This window comes from Ictidomys tridecemlineatus, assembly GCF_052094955.1.
Source record: "Ictidomys tridecemlineatus isolate mIctTri1 chromosome 12 unlocalized genomic scaffold, mIctTri1.hap1 SUPER_12_unloc_8, whole genome shotgun sequence".
Taxonomy (NCBI): domain Eukaryota; kingdom Metazoa; phylum Chordata; class Mammalia; order Rodentia; family Sciuridae; genus Ictidomys; species Ictidomys tridecemlineatus.
In genome coordinates, this window is record NW_027520966.1 from 92,356 (window position 1) to 114,857 (window position 22,502).

The following is a 22,502-nucleotide window of genomic DNA, read 5'->3' on the forward strand; positions in this document are numbered from 1 at the left end:
CAATTTTCTTTGGATCATATTAAATTAGTTGGACGATTGTAAACATGAAAATGCTGTGTTGATGATAGTAAAATCAGATAACATAAAGGAGAGAAAATCATGTGGTAAAATCCTTAATGTAGAACCTGATTTTATCATTTATCTACATTCAATAAAATCATTATTTCTCTGAAATGCATTGAGAAGAAATCAGAATAAAAAAAATCATAATCAATTCATTATTAGCTTTAAATATTTTCACAACTAATATTTCTATGAACTTACAGATACACTGCTTTATAATCTCTTACATAATTGTCTAAAAGAATAACATGGAAGACAAGTGGAAGATTCTAGGGCAACTTGATAAGTGGCCCTTTTGGGTCTCAAATCTACATCTCTAAATTCTTAGCCTAGTGATCTCTCCCCTAAAATACAGTTATTTAGGTTAGAAAAAAGTATCCAACTATGATATATGAGATTTATCAGAGAAATTTCCCTACCCTTGCATCTGGTTTATGGAAACATAAGGGGTAGAATAATATTGGGGGACAAGGCAATTTTACTGATTTGAGATAATAATGCATATCTTTTCCCCAGAAGCAGGGTTAGATTTGGCACCTCACAAAAGCATTTTTGCAATCATCAGGGTTAGAAGATGCAATTCCAGAAGTGTAGAACTAATTAAATTTAATGAGCACCTAAGAAAATTGAACTTATACAATTTTTGACTATATTAGCAGTCTAAAATTTTTACTGACTGCTGAGTAAACTACCAAAATTTTTGGTCAAATATTAGGGGTGACTATCTAGTAGAATTAGCAGTGGTTTTAAAGCAAACATTCCATGTTCAAATCTAATTCTTCTACATATTAACTTTCCCAAAGCCTCAGTTTTCTCATCTGTATAAGGGGAAACTAAAACAATCTGACAGGATTGTTACAAGTGTTACTGGCAATATGCATATACAAATGTACAGCAAAGCACCTGGTACAAGTAAATCACCCTTTGTGACAGGAATCATTATTATTATCAGTCTTAATATTATTAAATGCAACATGAAATCCAATTTACACTCCCCCCGCCCCAGATTGGGAAATGTGTCTTGACCTGCTAATATGTCAAAGATAGTGTTTCTCCTCACTTTAAATGGAAAGAAACCTCAAACCTGAAAGAGCTATTTTTACAAAATCCAAATAGAATATGTACATGAGTTTCTATTTTGATAGTGGCAGACTGAATTGAAGACTAATTACGCTTATAAACTGAACACTCTCTTTTTAAATAAGGGGATACATGTCTAACCAAATTGCATCTGAATATTTTCTGTCAGTATGGTATGCATGGTTTATTTTAATGTTAATAAAAAGAGAGATTACAAAAGATTAGGCAGAATTTCAGTATGTTAATTTTGTTTCTCTTAAAACTCAGAATTTTATTTTTTATTTCTTTGCTCCTTATAGAAGTGGAAACTTTTAAAATATGAAAGGGATATGTAACTATAAAGCTAACATATGCACTTATTCATAAAAATGTAAAAGGGAATGTATACAATGAGCATCAATGTAAAAATTTTGTGTACAAGCCAGGTCTTCAACCTCCTTTTGGAAATTTTACATTGTGCAGACAATGATCCATATTCATACATAGACTCTTTTGTGCAAGTGGTGGCTATTAAAAATATTTTTAAAGCATTATGGTAATTCTTAATCACTAGTTATTTTTTTCATAGCCTAAAGAAATCAGAGGCATTGCTGATAGAATTAATGACAAGAGAAACAATGGTGAGATTTTAGTTCCATTCAGACCACCCACACCTCACTAAAAGAAAGAGTACAACCCGAACAAAGTAGTCATTATCCCAATCAAAAACTGAACATAAGGTTTTATTAGTACTTACATAACTAACTCTTATTAAAACACCATGAAAACTGTATAATGAGATCATTGTTATTCTGAAATGCTTGGGGCTTTGGATTTTCATATCTTAAATTACTTAAAATCAAATGTATATACTGAATGTATAGCTAGAAACCTGATCACAGGGTTTCTGAGAAATGTGTTTTTTAAATAATTCTGTGTAACGTCATTTCTTGAATAAATAGTTCTAACATTTTTTTAAAACAAAGTTTGGTAGCTTATGTGTTTGAAAACTACTTTTAATGGATTGCTTGGTTTATTTATTCTTAGTTCAAGGCAGAAGCATCTTGACATTTACACTGCTATTTTCCTGCTTTCAGGGATTCTAACAACAACAAAAAAATTGCCTTGACCTGGATTAGCTTGAAATGGTCCTCTGAACTTTCACAAGGCCATTTTGGCTATCTCCAAAAGAATGTACTTTATCATAAACCTGTTGCCACATCTTTCATAAGGATACATGTGTAGGCACATGGACATAATGTCCCCCAACTTACAAATAGTCCGTGTTCCCTAAGTCACTTATTATAGCCATCTTTGTGTACTCTGATGTAACCTTGGAGAAATAATGTTAGAAATATAGTTACTTAGAGACTCCTACATTCTACTTAACCAAGATGTAACTAAAAAAATCAGATTTTGAAAGAATAGGATGATTTTATAACTTAATCAGTGGATCTCTTTTAAAGGTAACATTTAGACTTTAATTCAGTTTTAATGATGGAGCTTAAGATGTTCACTTTTCTAAAAGTACCATTTCTACCTGGTACCCATTACTAGACACTGGCTCATGTCTGCTTCCTTCTCAAATTCCTATATCCTTCAATTAGAACCACTGCAATGGTAAACTTTGATGCTTCTCCCCCAAACCACATCAAATATCTTAAACTTTGGTAAAATTCTCTTAAAATTCTGCCTAACCACAGTTGATGCTGCAGAAATGTGTGAGGGTGGGAAGAAAGGGGAATAGGAAGGAAGAGAAATTACTTCTTTCTAATTGCTATCCTTTAAATGTGTAAACATAGTAAATGTGTGATCTTATGCAGATATTCTACCCCAATGCATGAATATGAGTTCATATTGCTATATCTAGGACCCCTATATTTGGGCTGCCTATTAACAGAAAACCTTTGCTAATCATTTTTGCAGAAAGCAGTTTTGAAATCCCATGGTTTCTAGTCGAACATTTAAAATTTTCAAATCAAAAGTCTCTGTTTCCACTCATTTAAAATGAAGGAGCTGGTAATATTTAACTTTAAAGACTATATAGACTGAATGTATCAGTGAATGAAAAAAAGGAAATAATAGATACAACCTCAGCCTCAAGAATGCATGCCTGTAAACCTAATAATTGATGACAAGGCCAGAAATCTTGCTGAAATTTGCTAAAATAAGCTAGGAAGAATACACACACAAGATAACATTTCAATCACAAAATGGCTGATGCCAAATTCTAAAAAGTAGTTCCAATTTTAAACATTAATACATGTAACAAACTCTGTGTCAGGAAACCAAAATGCTTACAGTGACATTCCCTGAACACTTTAAAAAATGGTTTTTAACCTCTTTTTTAAAGTACCTTGATTTATTTTAGAAGCTAGTATATTCAAATAATCTGTTTACTCTTTTTTTTAACTCCATATTTAATTCAATCCCCTCTCTCCAATTTTTTTTTTACTTTCTGTGGAATATGGAAATCTCTCAAATGGTAGGTGATTAGCAAATGTTTACTAATGGAAAGAAATATATAATATATATTTTAAAATTTAAATGAAATATGTACCTCACTATAGTGATTCTGGCAGTAAAGAACCTTTTGTGTCATTTAATTTAACAATATCTCTCCCTAGGCTTTATGGAAAAGAGGGTTTGGAAATGAGAACACTAGATAGTCAGGAATAAAAACAGCATAATGATATACAATTATTTTATTTTGTAATTATGAATTATTATTATTATGAATCATCTTCTCACATCTTATTCTCATTTCATCTCACTTTATGTTAATATTAACAGCCTATTGAGATTTTCTATTTTAGAGATGAGCATCTGGTTCTCATGTACTAATTAGCTTGCAGGTCATCTGAATGGAAAAGACACATTTTAATGCTCAAACGTCTTCTCACTTTTGTAAATCCCAAGCACAATGCCCTTTCTCCACTATCACTTTTCTTTTTTTAAATATTTTTTTTAGTTGTTGAACCTTTATTTTATTTATTTATATGTGGTACTGAGAATCGAACCCAGTGCCTCACCCGTAGGAAGTAAGTACTCGTCCACTAAGCCACAACTCCAGCCCCTCCAGTATCACTTTTATATGGCATTCTTAATTCTGAAAGCTATTCTACTGGGAACTAGTAAGATGCTGCCGGCAAAAGGCAATATTAAAACTACATTGTGTGACCAAAGAGCAGAGGCAAGTCAATGAAGAAAGGTGGAGTCTAAACAATGTGCGACAATGGAACATTTTTGTGCAGAAAAAGAAAATTTTATATATAAGCCAAAACTTATATACAAAAATAAACTCAAAACTGATCATAGACCTAAGTGCAAAACACATAATAATAAAACTTCTCGAACATAGCGTAGGAGAAACTCTAGGTAACCTTGGGTTTGACGATCACTTTCTCCATACAACGCAAAAAAGCATGATGTGTGAAGGGAAAACCAATAAGCTAGATGACATTAAAACTAAACAAACTTTATATCAGCAAAGATATAAAAATCTCTTTATGAAACATATATCCGATAATAGGATGTTATATCCAAGTTACAGGAAGGATTCTTAAAATTCAACAACCAGAAAACAAACAGCTCAGTTTCAAAAAATGGACAGACTATTGCAACAGATATTTCATTGCTGAAGCTATGGTGATGGAAAATAAGCATACAAAGAGATGTTGCAAATCATGTGTCATAGAGAACTGTAAGTTCAAAAGAACAGATCAATATATAACTATTAAAATAGTGATTTCCCAAACCACCGTCAATACCAAATTTTGGTGAGAATGTGGAACAACCAAAAGTGTCATTTATTACTGGTGAGAATGTAAAATGGTAGAGCCACTTGGGAAGAAATTGGACAGTTTTCTTATGAAGCTAAATATCAGTTATTCATATGATCTAGCATTTGAACTCGGGAAAAGAATGTCAGATATATATCCATTTAAAAACAGTAGCAAAAGTTTAGCACAATATCAAAATATTTCACAGTAAGTTTTCATCCCTAAAGTTTGTTATATGAATCAGGACATTTCATAATCAACATTTCAAGGCCTGTACAGCTGGGATAAAATGTACTCTGTTATAATATTACTCACTGAAAAAAACAATACCATTTGTTTGCTCATTATTAACTCAGGGGCAGGCAAATACTTACTTTTCTATTAAAAAATGCTTGATAAAGTAAATTAAGTACATACAGGTTATTGAAAGGGTAAAGAATTTACTAGATGGGAAACTTAGCTTATAGAGGTGTCTTTTATATCTAGTGCAGGTGCCAGGAAAAACAAATGAGGAAAGTTTACTATTTTGTCATATATCAAATATATTCATCTTGTATGATTTTTATTAGCCTCTAAATTTTTCTTAATAAATTAAGAAAATAGAAAAAATTACTAAATGTATCCCAAAACATAACGTGCCTAACCTGCTAAGGACTTTTTAATAAAGCTGGATTTTATGTGGTTTGCTTTTTCTCTTTAGTTCTTATTACAATATCTACCATCACTACATTTTATTTAAGTACCTTGTTCTTTCTGTTTCCCATTCCTGCACTAGAAGAACCTGTTTTTTAAAAAAAACAGGTGTTTTCAACAAGGGGAATGCTCCATTTCTGATGCTTTTAAAGAATGCATTGGAGCATACAGTTCATTTAAAGTATTTTAATAAGTGACTATTTTCCAAAGTCTTACTGGATCATAGTGTTAGAAGACATTATATAAAGGCTGGGCATGGTGGTAGACACCTGTAATCCAGCAGCTTAAGAGGCTGAGGCAAGAAGATCTCAAGTTTGAGGCTAGCCTCAAAAATTTAGCGAGCCCCTAAGCAACTTAGTGAAACCCTGCCTTAAAATGTAAAAAAAAAAAAAAAAAAAAAAAAAAAAAAAAAAAAAAAAGATTAAAAGGACTGGGGACATAGGGTTTAATCCTTAGTACCTACAATTTTTTTAAAGGATATTATATAACTATGGATTTTAAATGTAAATTTGAGTTTAAAATCATAAAGAGAAATTATCAAACATCAGAAATATGAAAAGCTTTTTTTTTAATAAAAATATTTCATTTTACTGTCTCACTTTATTGACATAGAAATTAAGATGTGGAGGGAGCTTAGATGCTTGTTGGATCACAGAACTTTTGTCCTAAAAGCCAATATCCTAAAAACCTTGTGTTACCCAAATATTCAGATGCTTAAGGCATCCAGACTAGGATGTAATATCCACAGAGCTTTAATTCTGTTGCTTTTTTCAGTAGCCATATCACATTTGACTGATGCTGAAATTAATGTAAAAATATTCTTAGTCATTTTCTATATGGTTACTGTTAAAATAAGTTTTCTTTATTCTCTATTTTTACATTTGAACTTTTCTTTGGCAGAGGGATAGCCTTCAAATTGTAGATGTTACGGCCTCATAGTTATTTTTTTTAAGTGTCGTGTTCACAGAAAATACATATTTTAAAAATTAAAACAACTTAATCAAGGGCAAAAATCAATAAATAAATACATTTGGAAATAAATATCCTACCTATAAAAACCCGGTGGCACCTGCTGCACCAGGAAGCTCTTCTCCATGTCTTGGAGGATGTCATTCAGCATCCGAACACGGACAGGAGCTCTCTCCTTGGGATCATTAGCAGGTCGCATTTCATCTGACTGAAAGAGTTCAGCGCTCTCCCGAAGTCGTGATGCCATGGCTAGCAGGTGCTGAGCATTGGGATGATCACCTGTGGAAGATAAATGAGCCATCTCAGAAGAGACACACTCAAAGGAGCAAAGTCAACTTCTGCCATTGTGACTCTAAGTTGTAAACCAGGCAGACCACCCAAGAAGAAGTGTATTATCTGTGACAGTTCACTTTTTTTCCTGTCACTTCATAAAAAGGAATGTAGGTATTTGAATTTTGCCCATCACAAGGAAAAGATTCCACATCAATTAAACTTTGATAATGTATTCATTTTGCCAAAAGTGTTGTCTAACCTAGTTTTCATAGTAATACTAAATTAAGTTTATTACTACCAGTCATAGTAGCAGTAAATAGGTACTGATTGTTTAGAGATTGCTATATTACAGACATTATCTTGAGCACTTACTTAATTATTTTATTTCATATTTACCAAACCTTGCATTGTCAATTCACCTTATTAGAACCTGAGAATGGATTAAGGTAAGCAAATTTCATAGGTCATCAAGTAAGGTAGTAACAGTCCACAATTAGAAACCCAGTTTTTCTGATTCAAGTATTTACACTTACCATGGAATATTCTCTAATAAGAGAAAAATATAAAAAGAGTCATCTTCACTTCTGACAACATGAAATACATTACTATATGTCATTATATGTATGTGTACTCTTTTTTTTTCTTTACTAGAGATTTTCTGTAATTTGACAGTGAAATAAATCTTTGAATTTAAAATGCATCAAAAACTATCTGGTGTAGTGTCAGTTTTGTTTTGATTTTCTTTTGAGAATTTTTTCTATTTCTTTTACTTGTTTTGCAAATTACTGAAAGTTCTTCTTATGCTAATGGTGGTTACAAGAGGTGCACAAAGTCACTCCTTTGAGAAAAGTAGCACTAGAACTGTAATGGACCCTGAACCCTAAATGAGACAGTCCACCTGACCTAAACTCCTTCTTCACCCTATACTATTTGAGTGAGATTGATAAAGTTACTGAGCCTCAGTGTCTTTAATTATAAAATGAAAGTAATGATAGAACCTACTTTATAGAATTGTTATGAAGATTCACTAATTAATAAATATAAAGGATTTTCCCTACGGGTAAGCAGTTCCCAGGTGATTTGTTTTGAGACATCCTTTAAAACTCTTTCTTTTGTCATATCATGACAGGGGCATTCCTTCATTCTCTTCCAGACATTCCACCACATCACTTAGTTTTTAAGTGAAACAAAAGGTGGTGTCATTCTCAGGAGACTCGGTACAAGTGACTCCAACAAGGTCAGTGCATCACAACAGAGGACTATTTCAAGGCAGGGTGATGAATGAATACAGACTGAAAAATCTAAATTGGCAGTCTGAGAGTGTGACAGTGAGACAGGCAGATGGAGGGATTTGAGGAGGTCTGATGTTGCCTTCATTAGGGAGAGTCCTGGATCAAAAGGACACATCATGTAAGTACGCTTTCCAAGTAAAATCCAAGAGATCACCAGCTCCCCAAACACTTCATGAAAATGCAGATCCCCAGGTCTGCTTAATCTTTCTAGGGGTAGAGCCTGGGAATCCCCATTTCAATATGTTACTCCAATTATGCACCTTAAAATTTAAGAAGCACTGCAGAAAAGTAATAATAAATTAAGAAAAGGAAAATAAGTTTAGAAGTAGTACTGATGCATGGAATAGGTGAATCATAGAATAACCAACCTCTAACAAAATAATCTTTATTATTTCTCATTTAAATTTAATGGGGACTGATTTACATGTCAATTTCTTTAGAGTCCAATGGAGTACTGACACTCAATAATTGCTTACTAAATAAATCTAATAAAGCATGTTTAGAAAAAGGCTAATGATAAAATAAAATTTTGTAAATATATAATCATTTTGTAAAGGATACAATGAGATACACAGGCAGTGGTATAAGGGTATAAGGAGCATTTTCAGAAAATATAATAATTGTTTTTATTATATATGCACAAACCTAGTAAAAGACTTTGGTAGAAGAAAAAAAGGATACTTGAAGCTAATATGTAGTTCCCTGTTTACTGAAATTAATATGAGTAAAGTCATTTGTAGGAGTCCACAAAGTTTTGGCCTTTGATATTCTTAAAATACATTTCACATTCATTATCTTGTTTGATTTTACAGCAAAACTTGAGGTTGCTGGAGCAAGTATTTTTATTCATTGTGCAAATGTAATCCCAAATATGTTGCTCAGACTTATTTTATAAAGATTTTTCTTAAGTTATAATGATTCACCAAAGTTAATATATAGCGAACTTAGAGGGAGTATCTGTACAAGGAATGCATAAGATGAATGACTCACATTCAGAGTACACTGGAATTGAAAGACTGAACAACAGAAAAAACAACTTCGACATCCTTGAGAGTCTTCCATTTAAGAAAGAAAAATCTGTTCTGATCTAACATACTCTACAGAATTGAAGGCATTACTACTGAATCAAGTGAGACAAATTGTACCATTCTACCTTATTTAGCTTTAAATGAATTTATCTTTCATGGTGGAGCAGATTTAGAAAATTCACAGCTTCAGGAAATAGCTAGTTCCACAAAGAACCCTGACATAGAAACCTGCCCCACACAGGTACAGTATGCATTGCTTCAAGGGTTCAAGGTTACAAATTAAAAAGCATCTCTGCTTTCCATGTACCCTCAATCATTCTGATATATATATATATATATATATATATATATATATATATATATATATATATATATATATATATATATAATTCTCCACATAATTCCTAGTTACCATTTCTCTGGCAATAAGAGCTTGCTTTTTTTTCCCCCTTTAAACAGGATCCAGAAAGAAATGCCCCCTTCTTCACTGGAGCCTTGGTGACCCAGAAGGACTGATCTTTTGTGCCCCTTGGGACCTGCAGTAGAATGTCCAATTTGCTGTCTGATGCACTGTCATTTCCCTGACACTGAAACTGTACCAGGCATTTCATTCAACCAACAAGTGATTGCACTGTGTACTTTTATCATAGCATCAAAGCATTTGCAATATTTTTATCCTCATTTGCCTTGTCTCTCTTGTTTTCTTGACTGAAAAGAATCACACATGGTCAGCAAATGTTTTGTCTTTGCATTTTCAGATGCTTGCATAATAACTGTTCTATGGTAGTTATTTATTAAAAATTTTGTTGATGGAATGTTGAGTTATAAGATAATGCCTTCTTTGAGATATATTATTATGTTAAACCATGTCCACAAAATCATTCAAGGGAGATGTTTGGTGCATCATGAGCAACAAGAAATACTATTTAATTTACTTTGGTTGCAACAAATCAATTGTTGGAAAAGAAAAGAAAGAAACTTAAAAGAGAAGAGGTAATTCAAGGTAATGAAAAGTTAAACTAAATTGAATTAAAATATTCCTTACAAATAAGCTGTAAAAACTAATATGTAAAATTTCACTTAAGGCATAGTGAATGTTGAAATCACAGAATTGAAGAGGCTATTAAAAGTTTAAGTTTAATAAAACAATAAGTCCATTCGACTAAAGAAATTGAACTGGAAACTAGAGATTTGTCCTAGATAGGGTTATTTTTAAGTTATATGTACGGATTCTAAACACCAAGCACTTAATGTTCAAAGACAGATAAAAAAGAGGCCAGTGAACATAATTTCTATCAGTGCAGTCTTGAATAAATTACTCAAATACTGTCCTTCAGTATGTTTGGGGAAAATGATCATTTCACTAAACACAGTAAAGGAGTGAATCTAGAGTGTTGAGATCATGAATTTACCTAAACATCAAACTTTTAAGACGAGCTCTTCAAAGTCCTAGGATTTTACCTACACTGAAGCATTGGAAAGAGGTTGTTTTATCTGTAAACAACAATATTCATATCTTACTTTCTTCCCTGAATCTTCACCCTTCTAGTGGATGGATCTAATTCTTACATAAAACTTTCCTCTCATAGCTTATTGTGGAGAGAATGGAGGTGGATATTATAAAAGAGACAATGGACACTGAGATGGATTTTGATATCTGAACAGGTCAACTCAGAAAAGACCTAAAGGTGTATTGGAGGAAACAAATCAGGGAATCCTCTGCCTTCCAGCCAACTTTTATGATTACTGCAGATCTTCCCCTCAAGACAGTGTGGTTCATGAGGCAGCCAGGTGCAGTAGGAAAGGCAGATTCAGGCCTGACCTAGGACTTACTAAATGTATACATCTGGCCAAGACACAATGTCTCTCTGAGGCTCAGTTTCTTAATTTATAAATTGGACTTAATCCCCAGCTCAGTTCTGAGCTAGAGTGAGGTGGAAATGTCACAATGCCAGAGCTTTGTAAAGTGACCTTGATAGTATAGCCTAGGTGCTTCCCTTGACTCAGAAGGTACTCCCAAAGTGTCTTTCAAGTGTAGATCAGCAACTTCCTATCCACATATGACTTCCAGATAAGGCCTTTACCTGCAGGGCTGACTGCATCCACTGAGTCACCCAGGTTCCCACCTGCCAGGGTCTGGGCCCTGCAGGCACCAACTCTCATCTGAAACACTTCACCGTGTGATGAGTTTCATTGGCATAAACTCCTGTGTATTATGTCTGTTTTACAACTTCTGACAAATTTATACCAGTCCTATTTTAAAGAGTGATTTTACTGTCTATTATTATGGTCTCTTCAGGGCTTTATACTCCAAAAGTTTTTTGGATTTTAGTTTATTTCTATTTCTCTATCTTTTGGTTCTATTTTGTGGCTGTAGTTTTAAAAACCCACTCAATTTCATTTTAAATTAAGAGTGAAATGTACTGGTCATACTCTAAAACTACATTTTTATATCAAACAAACACAGCCTTTTTCTTTAAAGTATTTCACAGTACCTATTCTTCTATGGATGAGCTTATCACAGTTTTAAAGGTGCTAACAATTGCACAATCACAGCTTAGACTTCACTGATTTATAGTGACAAGAAAAAGTATGATTTATGTTGCACATAATATGGTGGTTAAAAGCAGAATAGGAGATTATTTGGGGAGGAAAATGTATGTTATTTAATGTCATCTTCAAAATATCTTGTGGCATCACTAAAGAGAAGAGAAAAAATTGCCAATATGATTTCAGCCAGTGGAATCAACAGTCCTTCATTTTTCTACATTTTTCTATTCTTCATGCTGCCTTCTTTAGTATGAATCACACTGTATCACCTTGGCTGGTTACTAAACGATGTTATACAAGCAAAACTCAGGTAAAGCTAGAAATCTGTCAACTAGTGGAGTATTGATACTCATAGAATCTAACACTGATTTTATAATGCATGTATATACAGGATATTATATACAGAAGACAATGGATAATTTGGCTAAACAATACAATAGAAATGCTTTTTTGCAAAAATGCCAGATCAGCAGGTTTAGAAGAATTCAGGTAGCCACTTTCTTTTTAACAAAGTGACAAAAAATATTTATAAATTTTTAAGATTTTCCAATAATCTAGATGGCCCCAGCAAGTAAAAATTTAGCAAGATTTCAATATACTACATGACACGGGTTCTACCAGTCTGTCAGCCTGGTGCAGAAAGTGAAATTTGGGCTCTTTCTATCATTCATAGATGTCACTGTGATATATTTGTGATTAAATGATCTAGTTATTGGCTGCTTTAGAAGAATGAGCCAAAACATTCTTATGAATTACATTTATGTGTGGTTTATTCTTACCATTATCCTCCTGCAGCAGAAATCTGGAATTGTATGTTTAATAATATATGTGAGTTTAATTATATATTGGCTAAACCAGGAAATAGAAAAAGACCAAAAAAAAAAAAAAAGGAGCTAAAACAAAATTAATCACAATGAGGGCAAGGGTATTTATGTTCTATTACAAGACAAGATAAAAAGTTTTTTTTTTGTTGTTGTTATTTTCTTGGTAGGGATCAAATCCAGGACCTTGTGCAAAAATATTTTTTAATAGAAATAACTTTAAAAGTGTTGCCAGGGAGACAGCATACATAGAATAAAGAATTATGGTTCTATACTGTCATGGGCAAAGAAATTTATCCTAAAAATACATTTAGAGAGAAAAGTCATCAAACAACAGACCATTACTATAATGTAAGAGTACAAAAAATGAGAACTCACTAGCAGCTTTCAATCCCCATACTGTCACATGTAAGCAACTAAAAATGAAGAGCAAACTTGGGTGAGCATGTAAGTAAAGGATGACCACAAAGAGAAGCTGACTGTGAGACAGAAGATAAATAAAAGAAGTAGGTTCCAAGGAGAACAAAAGGAACAGAGATATTAGAATAATAATTAAGGGATAGTATGTGATAAAAATATAAGAAATGGTGTTGAAGAAAAGCTTCCTTCTAGATGCAAATATAGACAATGTGGAGAAAAAACAGATTCTCTTACAGATCCAATAGTCTCAAGTCCTTTTTCTGAATTAGGTGTGGATTACCAACAAAGGCAATACAATTCTTAATAGAGCTGTACAGTTAGAATTCATACAAAATTATATTGAACATCAAGACTAAATTTGTTGTTAGAAATATTTTATCAGATTTCTTCATTAATCCAAGCAAGCAAGTTAAGATACCTCTCAGAGAATGCTTTGAACTCCTTGTGACCTAAAGGTCAGTTTTCAAAATGCCAATTCAGGTTCCAATGGCTACCCATCTAGCAGGATTCAGAATTCCCATGGGAACAAAGTCTTTCTTGGAGTTGCTTGGATTTCTAACAGAGTGCCTTGGGCTTCTTAGGGAGTTCAGAGCACGAGGTAAGCAGTGTACAGATCCCTCACTATCCATAGGACTGTGTAGAGTTGGAATTTGTGGTAATTAAAACCAAGATTGGAGACATGCAATTTGTATAGCACAGAACTTTGTTTTACCAGTTGGAAAATTCATTCTATATTACTCAAAAAGAAGATTAAATACAGTAGATATGTCTATCACTTGTGATTGTAGGAGTTAACAGTGACACTTAAAAGTTGAAACTACAGACACAAAATGCTTCTCTTAGTGGTAGGATCACTTTGAAATACTGTCCCTTCTAAAATAAAGTTATGGGCATTAATGAACTATCAGAGATAATAAAAAAAGAAAAAATCAGATCAAATCAGCATTGTCAGTTATTCAAAGAACAAGAGGAAATGCTGCCAATAACTATTTTACATTTAGTGAGAGAATCAGGAGGTGGCAACAAGCCATAGAATTCAAAATTATGTTTCTTGCTAAGTCTTTGGCTTGCACTAAATAAATGTATACAGAGTTAGATCAAATAAAAATTTATTTTCCTTTATTTGGTCATATACATTTTTATAATAATGCTAAATAATTAACATTCAGAAATTTGACAAAGAAAAATAGCAAATATTAAACAAAAAGCATCAGAACTCTACAGTTGTTATCTAAAGTGTTGCTTTATGCTTAAAAAGCAGATAAAGTGGGAAATAGTGAACTAAGATCACTTCTTAGTCTGCTTCAGGTTCCAGGATATGGTTATACTTTAATTTTTTCCTTGATGCCTCCCTCTGACCCCACAAACCAGTCCCAGTGCATTTTGGTGCAAACTTTTCTTTGTCACAAATATATCTGAAGTGTGTCAGTTACCTTTTCAGTTACTATTTGTGCTCTATCTTCATAAACCCATATAAATATTCATTTTATATTATGTGTTTGGCATTGACCAAATATTAGGAGCCAAGGTCACTCATCAAAATGAGCTTCCAAGAATGACACAATAAATCAACTCAAACAAATTATTCACTGGTAAATTATCCTTCTTTCGGGTGGTTGTGAGAACGGTGGAGAATGGTCTGCTGCTACTGTAAACTAGTGTAATAAATAAACAAGATGGCCGGTTGTCAAGGGCTAAAAATTACACTGTTGAAAATGCAATTGGGTTTCAGAGACCTTCATCCTTACACACTTTGCAGGAAGGAGAAACAGTATTTCATAGTTCAGCCCTTCAAGGTCACTTTTTTTTCCTACTGTAATTTACAACTTAAGACTAATCACTGCTAACTGTCATAACAAACTAAAAAATATATCAACAACTTAAGTTTGTATTAAGCAGTAAAATTATATTCCCGTTAACACAATATGAAAACTCTTTTTAGATAATGACATTATCTATCATTGTAGACAAAAATGAAATATTAATTTAGGTGTTGGTAAATCCTGTCCATTATTCACAATTAGTACTTTAAAGTATTCTATTTTAGAAACAAAGACATTACCATTATAATAAAAATAGAACAGGTGCCTACAATTTATCTAACATTTAAATAATGTTTGACCATGATAATTTTAATTCGGTAGTGATAAACTACAAAAATGTATCCTTTAAAGGGGATCAGCCATGGGACTTTGATCAAATATTCATTCATTTCCAGGACATGGTAAAAGGAATTTTTTGAACCTATTATCTATTACATTTTGTTTTAGTGTGCTTTTATTTTTTAAGATGGGTGCACCTCAAAGACTGGCCACATTTTCTGAGTGAAAGTAACAGAGAGAGATTCAAGGAATTTCACATCAAAAGAAAACAAAACACAGAAGTAACCAAAGGAAGAGCTCTTCACCTGCAGCAGAAGCAGTCTGTTAAAACAGCAAGAAGCCAAAGGGCTCCTGCTCATCCAACCCAGAACGTGCATTTCAGGCAGAGCCTCATCTGTACAAAGCAGTGCCGGACCTGGGGAGGGAATCTTTGGAGAAAAACTGAAGTCTTGCTTTTTAATTTTGTCTTTTTCCTCCCATAATGACATGTTCTTGAATGTAACTACTGAAGAAAAGCTTATCAATGTGGCCTCTTCTCAGGATATTTACTTTTTTGTTTGAGTCAAAACCTGGCTTTTGTCTATTGACAATGTCCTCTCGGATCTCAATTTCTCCCATGCCCTTCCTATCATGGGCCCCTGGAGGATATTCTGAGTCATTTCTAAGTTACTGTTCATGCTCTAAAGAATTTAGTTCCTGACTCACAGTCGCTCCCTCTTCCACCACTTCTGTCTTAATTCTTGGCAATTTCAATGTCCATGTTGATGTATTCTGGTCTTCATTCATATTAGCCAGTTTAGCTTTCATGACCACTTGCCACATTTCCCATGGTCCCACGCTGGCCTGGATGCTATCATTGCCAATATCCATACTCTCCTTTTCCAGGGTCCCATTTGCTGACCACCCTTCCTATCTTTCTAGAATCAATTCTTTGAATTGCCCAAGACCTGATGTGGGCTCTTCTTCCCCCTCCTTTTTCTCACTCCTGCATAGACTCACTTTGTTCTACCGTGTTGTGATACATCACAAGAAACACTCCTTTGCATGCAATCTCAGTTTGATCTAACTAGTTTACTATCCTTTTAGAAAAACCCTGGTCCTGGTTAAAGCTAAACCTCTTGGCTTTATGCCTATGATGGGTTTCAGGACACATTATCCCAAAGTTTGGCACCTTGACATTTGAGGAAATATCAAAAACAAGAAGTTCTCTCTGATCGTCTCCCACTACTTTCCCCTGAAGCAGGCCATTAAAGAATTCTCTGACCTTCCTATGAAGTAGGTTGTAAAACTTTCCAATCAAAGATGCCTTGCCTGTACCTGGAGGAAGAAACATTCTTATCCTTGAAGAGACAGGAATGCAGAGAATAATCTGAACAAACAGATCAGATCATTGGTAACCACCCACCTCCATAGTTCATTATCATTAGGCCATAACCTTCTGTACTACAATCACCACGATCCTATACAACTGTCTATTTTTCATTAAAATTAGCTTAAAAATATAATCATTTCTCTCTTTCTTTGGACCTTCATTTCTGAAGGCTCTTCTGTCACATGAAATTTATATTAAATAAATCTGTTGGCTTTGTTCTTGTCAATCTGTCTTTCAACAACTATCAACATGGTGATGAGTTAAGAAAGAAATCTTTTATCCTTTACACCTTCATCTCCATCTGAAGGCTGGAAGAAATGTATACTTATGCTGAATTACATTTATGATTACAGATTTCTTTTTGGGATTTGTTTTGTTTTATTTTTGGTCCTGGGGATTGATTGCAAGGATACTTTACCAACAAGCAACATCCCTGCCAGGATTTTTAATTTTTTTGTATGGAGAGAGGGTTTCATTAAGTTTCTTAGGGCCTTGCTAAGTTGCTTAGGCTGGCCTCCAATGGATCATCCTCCTGCCTCAGCCTCCTGAACAGCTGAGATTACAGGTATGCTCTACCACAGCTGGCGATATATTTATTTAAATATCTATTTCTTCAGGACCCTTAGTGTGCCCAATAAACTTGTCACATTTTTATAGTTCTTTATTCTCCCACTCCCTTACAGAGCAATTTTACTGCTTTTTCAGACTATAGAGACTTAGCAAGAGCTGTCCCAACCCCATAAAACCATCTACAATAAGCTTTGTGTTTCTGCACATGGCTATGGATGTACTACTGTGTTCTTGCTTTGGGCTGAATGGTTATGTTCCCCCCGAGTTCATATGTTGAAATCCTAACTCCCAATCTTAAGAGGTTGGGTGTTTGGGACAATGATTTGATTATGAGGGAGGCTAGAACCCTCAAAAATAAGATTAATGCTCTTATAAGAGAAGCCAAAGACAGCTACCTCACCTCTTCTGCCAGGTGAGGTTATAGAGCAAAATGATACCTGTATTGCTTTGCCTTCATCTTGGACTTCCAGCCTCCAGAACTGAGTGATGACATTTCTGCTTTTATAATTTACCAAATCTAAGGGACTTTGTTATAGCACCCTAAAGGGACCAAGACAGTTCTTAATTGAGGCAAAGTCATTTAAACTTATGCTTCCCCTTTCAAGAAAATCAGTCCAGAAATTCTCCTTTTCTCTCTGGTTTGAACAAATTTTCCCTATCCACTGTAGCATTGTCATCAAAGGAAAAATCTGATAAAGTTTCTTTGCTCTATAATTCTTAATAATTACATCACTTGCATTCAGTTTATTCCTACCCATTCTCCATTGAATCCCTTTTATCAAGCTTTGCTTATACCATTACCACCACTACCCAAAACAACAAAAAGGCATGAAAATGTCTGTTTTTGCTGATACCCGCAGTGACCTCCAAATTGCTAAATACAGTAGTAAATTCTGTGTTCATATCATTTAGCCAATCAGTAGCATCTTCCATGGTCCATTATTCCCTGTTCTTCTTCTTCTTCTTCTTCTTCTTCTTCTTCTTCTTCTTCTTCTTCTTCTTCTTCTTCTTCTTCTTCTTCTTCTTCTTCGTTTTCTTCTTCTTTAATTTATGGGGCTTTGAGATTTCACATTCACTTTTTTTTTCTCTTATTCTTTGGTTATTCCTTCATGAGCTCCTCTGATTGCACCTCTTCTCCCAATTTCTAAATCCAAGAATTCCCCAGACATCTTAGACCTTCATTCAAATTCTTAACAACTCAGTTAGGACATCTCCCAAATTGACACTCCCCATTTGGATCTCTCCTTGGTACTCTGGATACAGCTGAGATAGGGATTTGGAGATAAAAGTAGAGAAACTGTCTCAAATGAAACATCCATAAAACTCTAAAATGCAGAAAACACCAAGAATCATTGAGTGGCAGGAAATGCCCATGACTGTTGCACTTTTGAGTAACCCAACCCACACCCTTTGTCTTCATCCTTAACCAATGTCTTTGCCTGCAAAAAATAAGAGGGCAATGTGCAAGCCCAGGAAAAACTGGCATGAAATTGTGTACTTCCACACTGAGTCCAACTTTAGTCCAGCCCCTAACACTCTGTACCAACTGGCTCTGTTTTCTCCCTCTAGGGATGGTCCACATTCTCCTTTGAATGTTCCCTTGCTTTCCTAAATAAATCTCTGTCCATGTCTCTGGCTTGTGTGGAAATTCTTTTCCATCAGGGTATTCCAAGAACTCCCTGTTCCCTGAGCCAAGTTCCCCCTTATCTCCAGGAACTCATTGAACCTTTCTTCAAAGACATCTTTTCTCCTGTAACACAACTGCTAAGTTCTAGTGTAACATTCATTTTGAAAATGCAAGTTTGATCAAAAGATATTGATCGATATTAGGGCAAAATTTAAGCATAATGGTATTTTCAAATTTGCTCTTTTTTTTAAAAAAAATTCTGCCTCTTTTTTATATTACAGAAAACTATCTATATATGAATGTATGTTTCTCAGAAGTGGGAATTTTAATTGTTTTTTGGCTGTATTTAGCTTTTGTATTTTGTTTTAAGTTGGTTTTTATTTTATTAAATTAATAAATAAGGAATTCAAGAGATCCTGTGAAGTCCATAATGATTACATGAAAAAAAATCTGTAGATATTTTACTTTATGAAATAAAAAATCATAATTCATATGTTGAAAGTGGTCCTTAACCAAAAACAAAATTAATAATATAATTCTAATGATGAACAATAGGTCCTTTTTTGAGCTTCAGTATTAGCCTACTTTACCAAAAATGTTCACATAGCAATTATAATGTGAAATATTAGGTCTAGTTATGGATTTTTAGAAATAAACTCAGTTGTTTAAAAATGATAGCATTTAGCATTTAAAATACTATTGCTAATACTTTTGTTTTTGCTGGCTTTATTGCTTTAACCTTTCTTAAATATAATTTTTCATGTCTTTGTTACTAAGATGTTATACATTTATCAAAGAAAATTTAGACTCAGAAAACAACTTTATCATTTATAATTCTATTATATTATAACATTTTGAAGTCTGCTCTTTGGGTATCCTTAACCTGCATAATAGCTACTCCTTTTTAGATGGACAGTATTTACATAATGTAAATAATGACCTCCTCTTTTTATTCTCTGAAAGCTTAAAGTATCATTTGCAATTTTCTACAGGATGAAAAGGAAAACCAAAGAAAAAGCGAAATAATCAACAGAATAAATAAAATAGATGTTCTAAAATATATTCTTGCAGAAAAGTTATTATTCACAGAACTATTTGGTCTCTTATTTATACCTGTTCTGTTCTTACTTTGCAAAATGTTATATGCATAGCTATCCAGTTTTTAAACCCAAAATATTCTAGACAGCAAATCTGAAGTATGGGAGATAGAGTTACTGCTATAGGTATCCACACTGGAGACTGTCAGATAAAAGCAGGAAAGAACACAACTACATGAAGACTGACTTAAGTATACAAAATGGAGAGCATGTTGAGGACCATGAGGGACACAAACAGACCTATGGCTCTATTGCTCCTGAGTCATAGTTGTTCAGCCACTTTAGTAAAGAATCTTTATGAACTATTGAAGGAAAAAATAATTGTTGGAGAATTTTCTGAGTAAAATGGCAATCCAGGTAGTTAAGGAAAAAATAAAAAGAACTAAATTTCTAGTTACTGGAAATCTCTGACTCTAGAATGATTTGTTTTTCAGAGATAACCACTTAAGCACTGTAGTTGGAATATTGGCTTTTGCATTGAGAAGTAGTTGTCTACAAATGACTCATTAAAGACCTAATAGGAAGATGTGTGATTCAAGACAAGAGTGAAATCTTTAATTATAATATTGCTCTTTGTTGTGTGGTTAATGAAGGGAAATAGGAACCTAATGGAAAGATTCATATACAGAAATAGAGGAAGTGAGAGTAATTATTAGGGTGGGGTCAGAATTCTGCAGAGAGATCCATATTCAAACATGAACAGACTAAATCGAGTCTGTGGAAATACTTCTCTGGTTGTCTCCTTATCATCTTTGACCAGAGACAACATTTCAGTCAAATGGAATGGGGCCCATACTCCATAGAAACCAATCCCAAAGGAGAAATTTCTGGGGCATCATTGTTTGGAATGACTGGGTGTTAGGCACAATGTTGAAAAAAAATAGATCAGATCTCTGAACTATATTATCTCATATGTAACTGGTAAATAATGACAGAAACAGAATTAGAAATCTCTTTGATTAAAGAAAGCAGGGAGACCGGGATTTAAACTCTTCTGTTCACACTGTGTACATCTCATTTGTGTTGACATATCAGTTAAAATTCTTCCAGGCCCTTCTCATGATAAGTCTCCATAGGAAGGGAGGGACACCATTGCCATAGCTAATGAGATAGTAGGTGACTTCATTTATTCCTTGTTGAAAATTAGTTGAATAATTTTTCATTTTCTAAAATTATTATAATTTAAAGAAAAATTACCTTTAAGGCTGTTTTGAACTTCTAAAGCTATATCAAGAGCATTAAAGGGCAGAACTGGTTCATTGGCAATTTGCAAAATCACTTCTCCTGAGAGCTGAAATGAAAAAGAAAAAGTAATTAGCATTTGGTAATTAAGAGTTTGCTTGTTTATTATTATTATTATTTCATGTATTTTATACATCTAGAGTATAAAAACACAGAAGGAAAAATAGAATTTAATAAAAATCTCTATTTTCTTAAACTCCCTTTTATATAAACATAACATTTTGTTCCTTTTCTTTTTGAGCTAAACTATTATGAAGTATCTCCTCTAGTTGAAGGAGCCATAACCAGGTTTAAAATATTTCCTTATACAATAGTTCAGATCACTATCACACGAACAGTTGAGATCCACAATCTGCTTATCAGACTAATTAAAACTCCAGACAGAATTAATGCTCAATTTATTTCATTTAAAATATAATTCAATATAAAGCATTCCTTTAATATTTTAGGAACTATTTTCCTTAATGTTTTACTCTTCCTAACCATGTTTCCAAATGTCAAAACCAATTCTATTTATATATTTTTTTCAGATCAGTATTTAAATTTTTAAAATGAATAAAATTTCAAACTGCATTTCCAAAGTTCATATCTCGAGTTCATGTACACGCATATTCTACCAACAACCCATCTGAACTTATATTTGAAAACCAACATAAGCACCACAGCTGAACCAGATCTGTTTCATAGACTCAACAAGTCATTTGTGCTCAAACACACATCTCAAAGGACTGCAAGGCTGGCAGCAAATGTCATTGTTCTCTCTCCCTCTCTCACATAACTGATATTTAATATTTACCTAGGCTTAAGAAATGTCCCTATATCTTTTAAAACTCTGAATCCAGCGCCCAGGGAATGACTTGTGTTGAGATTATTAATGCACTATGAAATGTGAGTAATGAATGAAGACATTGTGTTGTGAAACCACACAGGGAAATCAGCATACCACCTTGAGACAGTAAGGAACACATAGAAGATATAAACTTACAAGGAAAATAAAATTTTATAATTCATATATATATATATATATATATATATTCAACAAGAACAAAATTTCATTTAACATTTAAAATTATATTTTTCAATTGTTCGTAAAATTCACATCGTGATAAAAATATAATTCAATTTGATTTGGGAAAATGTGTTTTCTAGAAACAAATGAAAGAAAGAAGCACCTTTGATCCACCTTCATTCCTTTGAGGTACGTTTCCCTGCAAATGTAGTAACCAGTACTTTCTCAATGACTGGGATGTCTTTGCAGAGTTTTCTCCCCAGCATAGTGATCACAAATATTCTGGGAAACTGCTGGCATGGATCATGCTGCACTACAGGCAAGGAGAATTGTCTGCAATAGGTTGATATTAATCCTCTTTCTATTCCACCCACCCCATGCAAATTGTGTAAGGGACACTGATATTTGGAAATAAATTATTTGTAAAAAGAAATTTTTAAAGAAGATTAAGAAGCATTATGGTTTCCTTTTCCAATTTGCACTGGATAATAGAAACTACAGAACAGACAAGTTTTGTTTACACTTTTGGAATC

At 33.5% G+C, this 22,502-nt stretch overlaps 1 protein-coding gene across 1 annotated transcript in view; it reads right to left on the reverse strand.

Annotated features, from left to right (window-relative positions):
• The window catches only part of LOC144372373 (interleukin-20 receptor subunit beta-like), a 238,085-nt gene that overhangs the window by 24,781 nt on the left and 190,802 nt on the right, over positions 1-22,502 (reverse strand). The window contains exons 4-5 of the mRNA XM_078035766.1: positions 20,916-21,009; positions 6,647-6,845 (exon numbers count right to left, since the gene is read on the reverse strand). Coding sequence (XP_077891892.1) covers positions 6,647-6,845; positions 20,916-21,009 — 293 coding nt within the window. The remainder of the gene's footprint in view (positions 1-6,646; positions 6,846-20,915; positions 21,010-22,502) is intronic.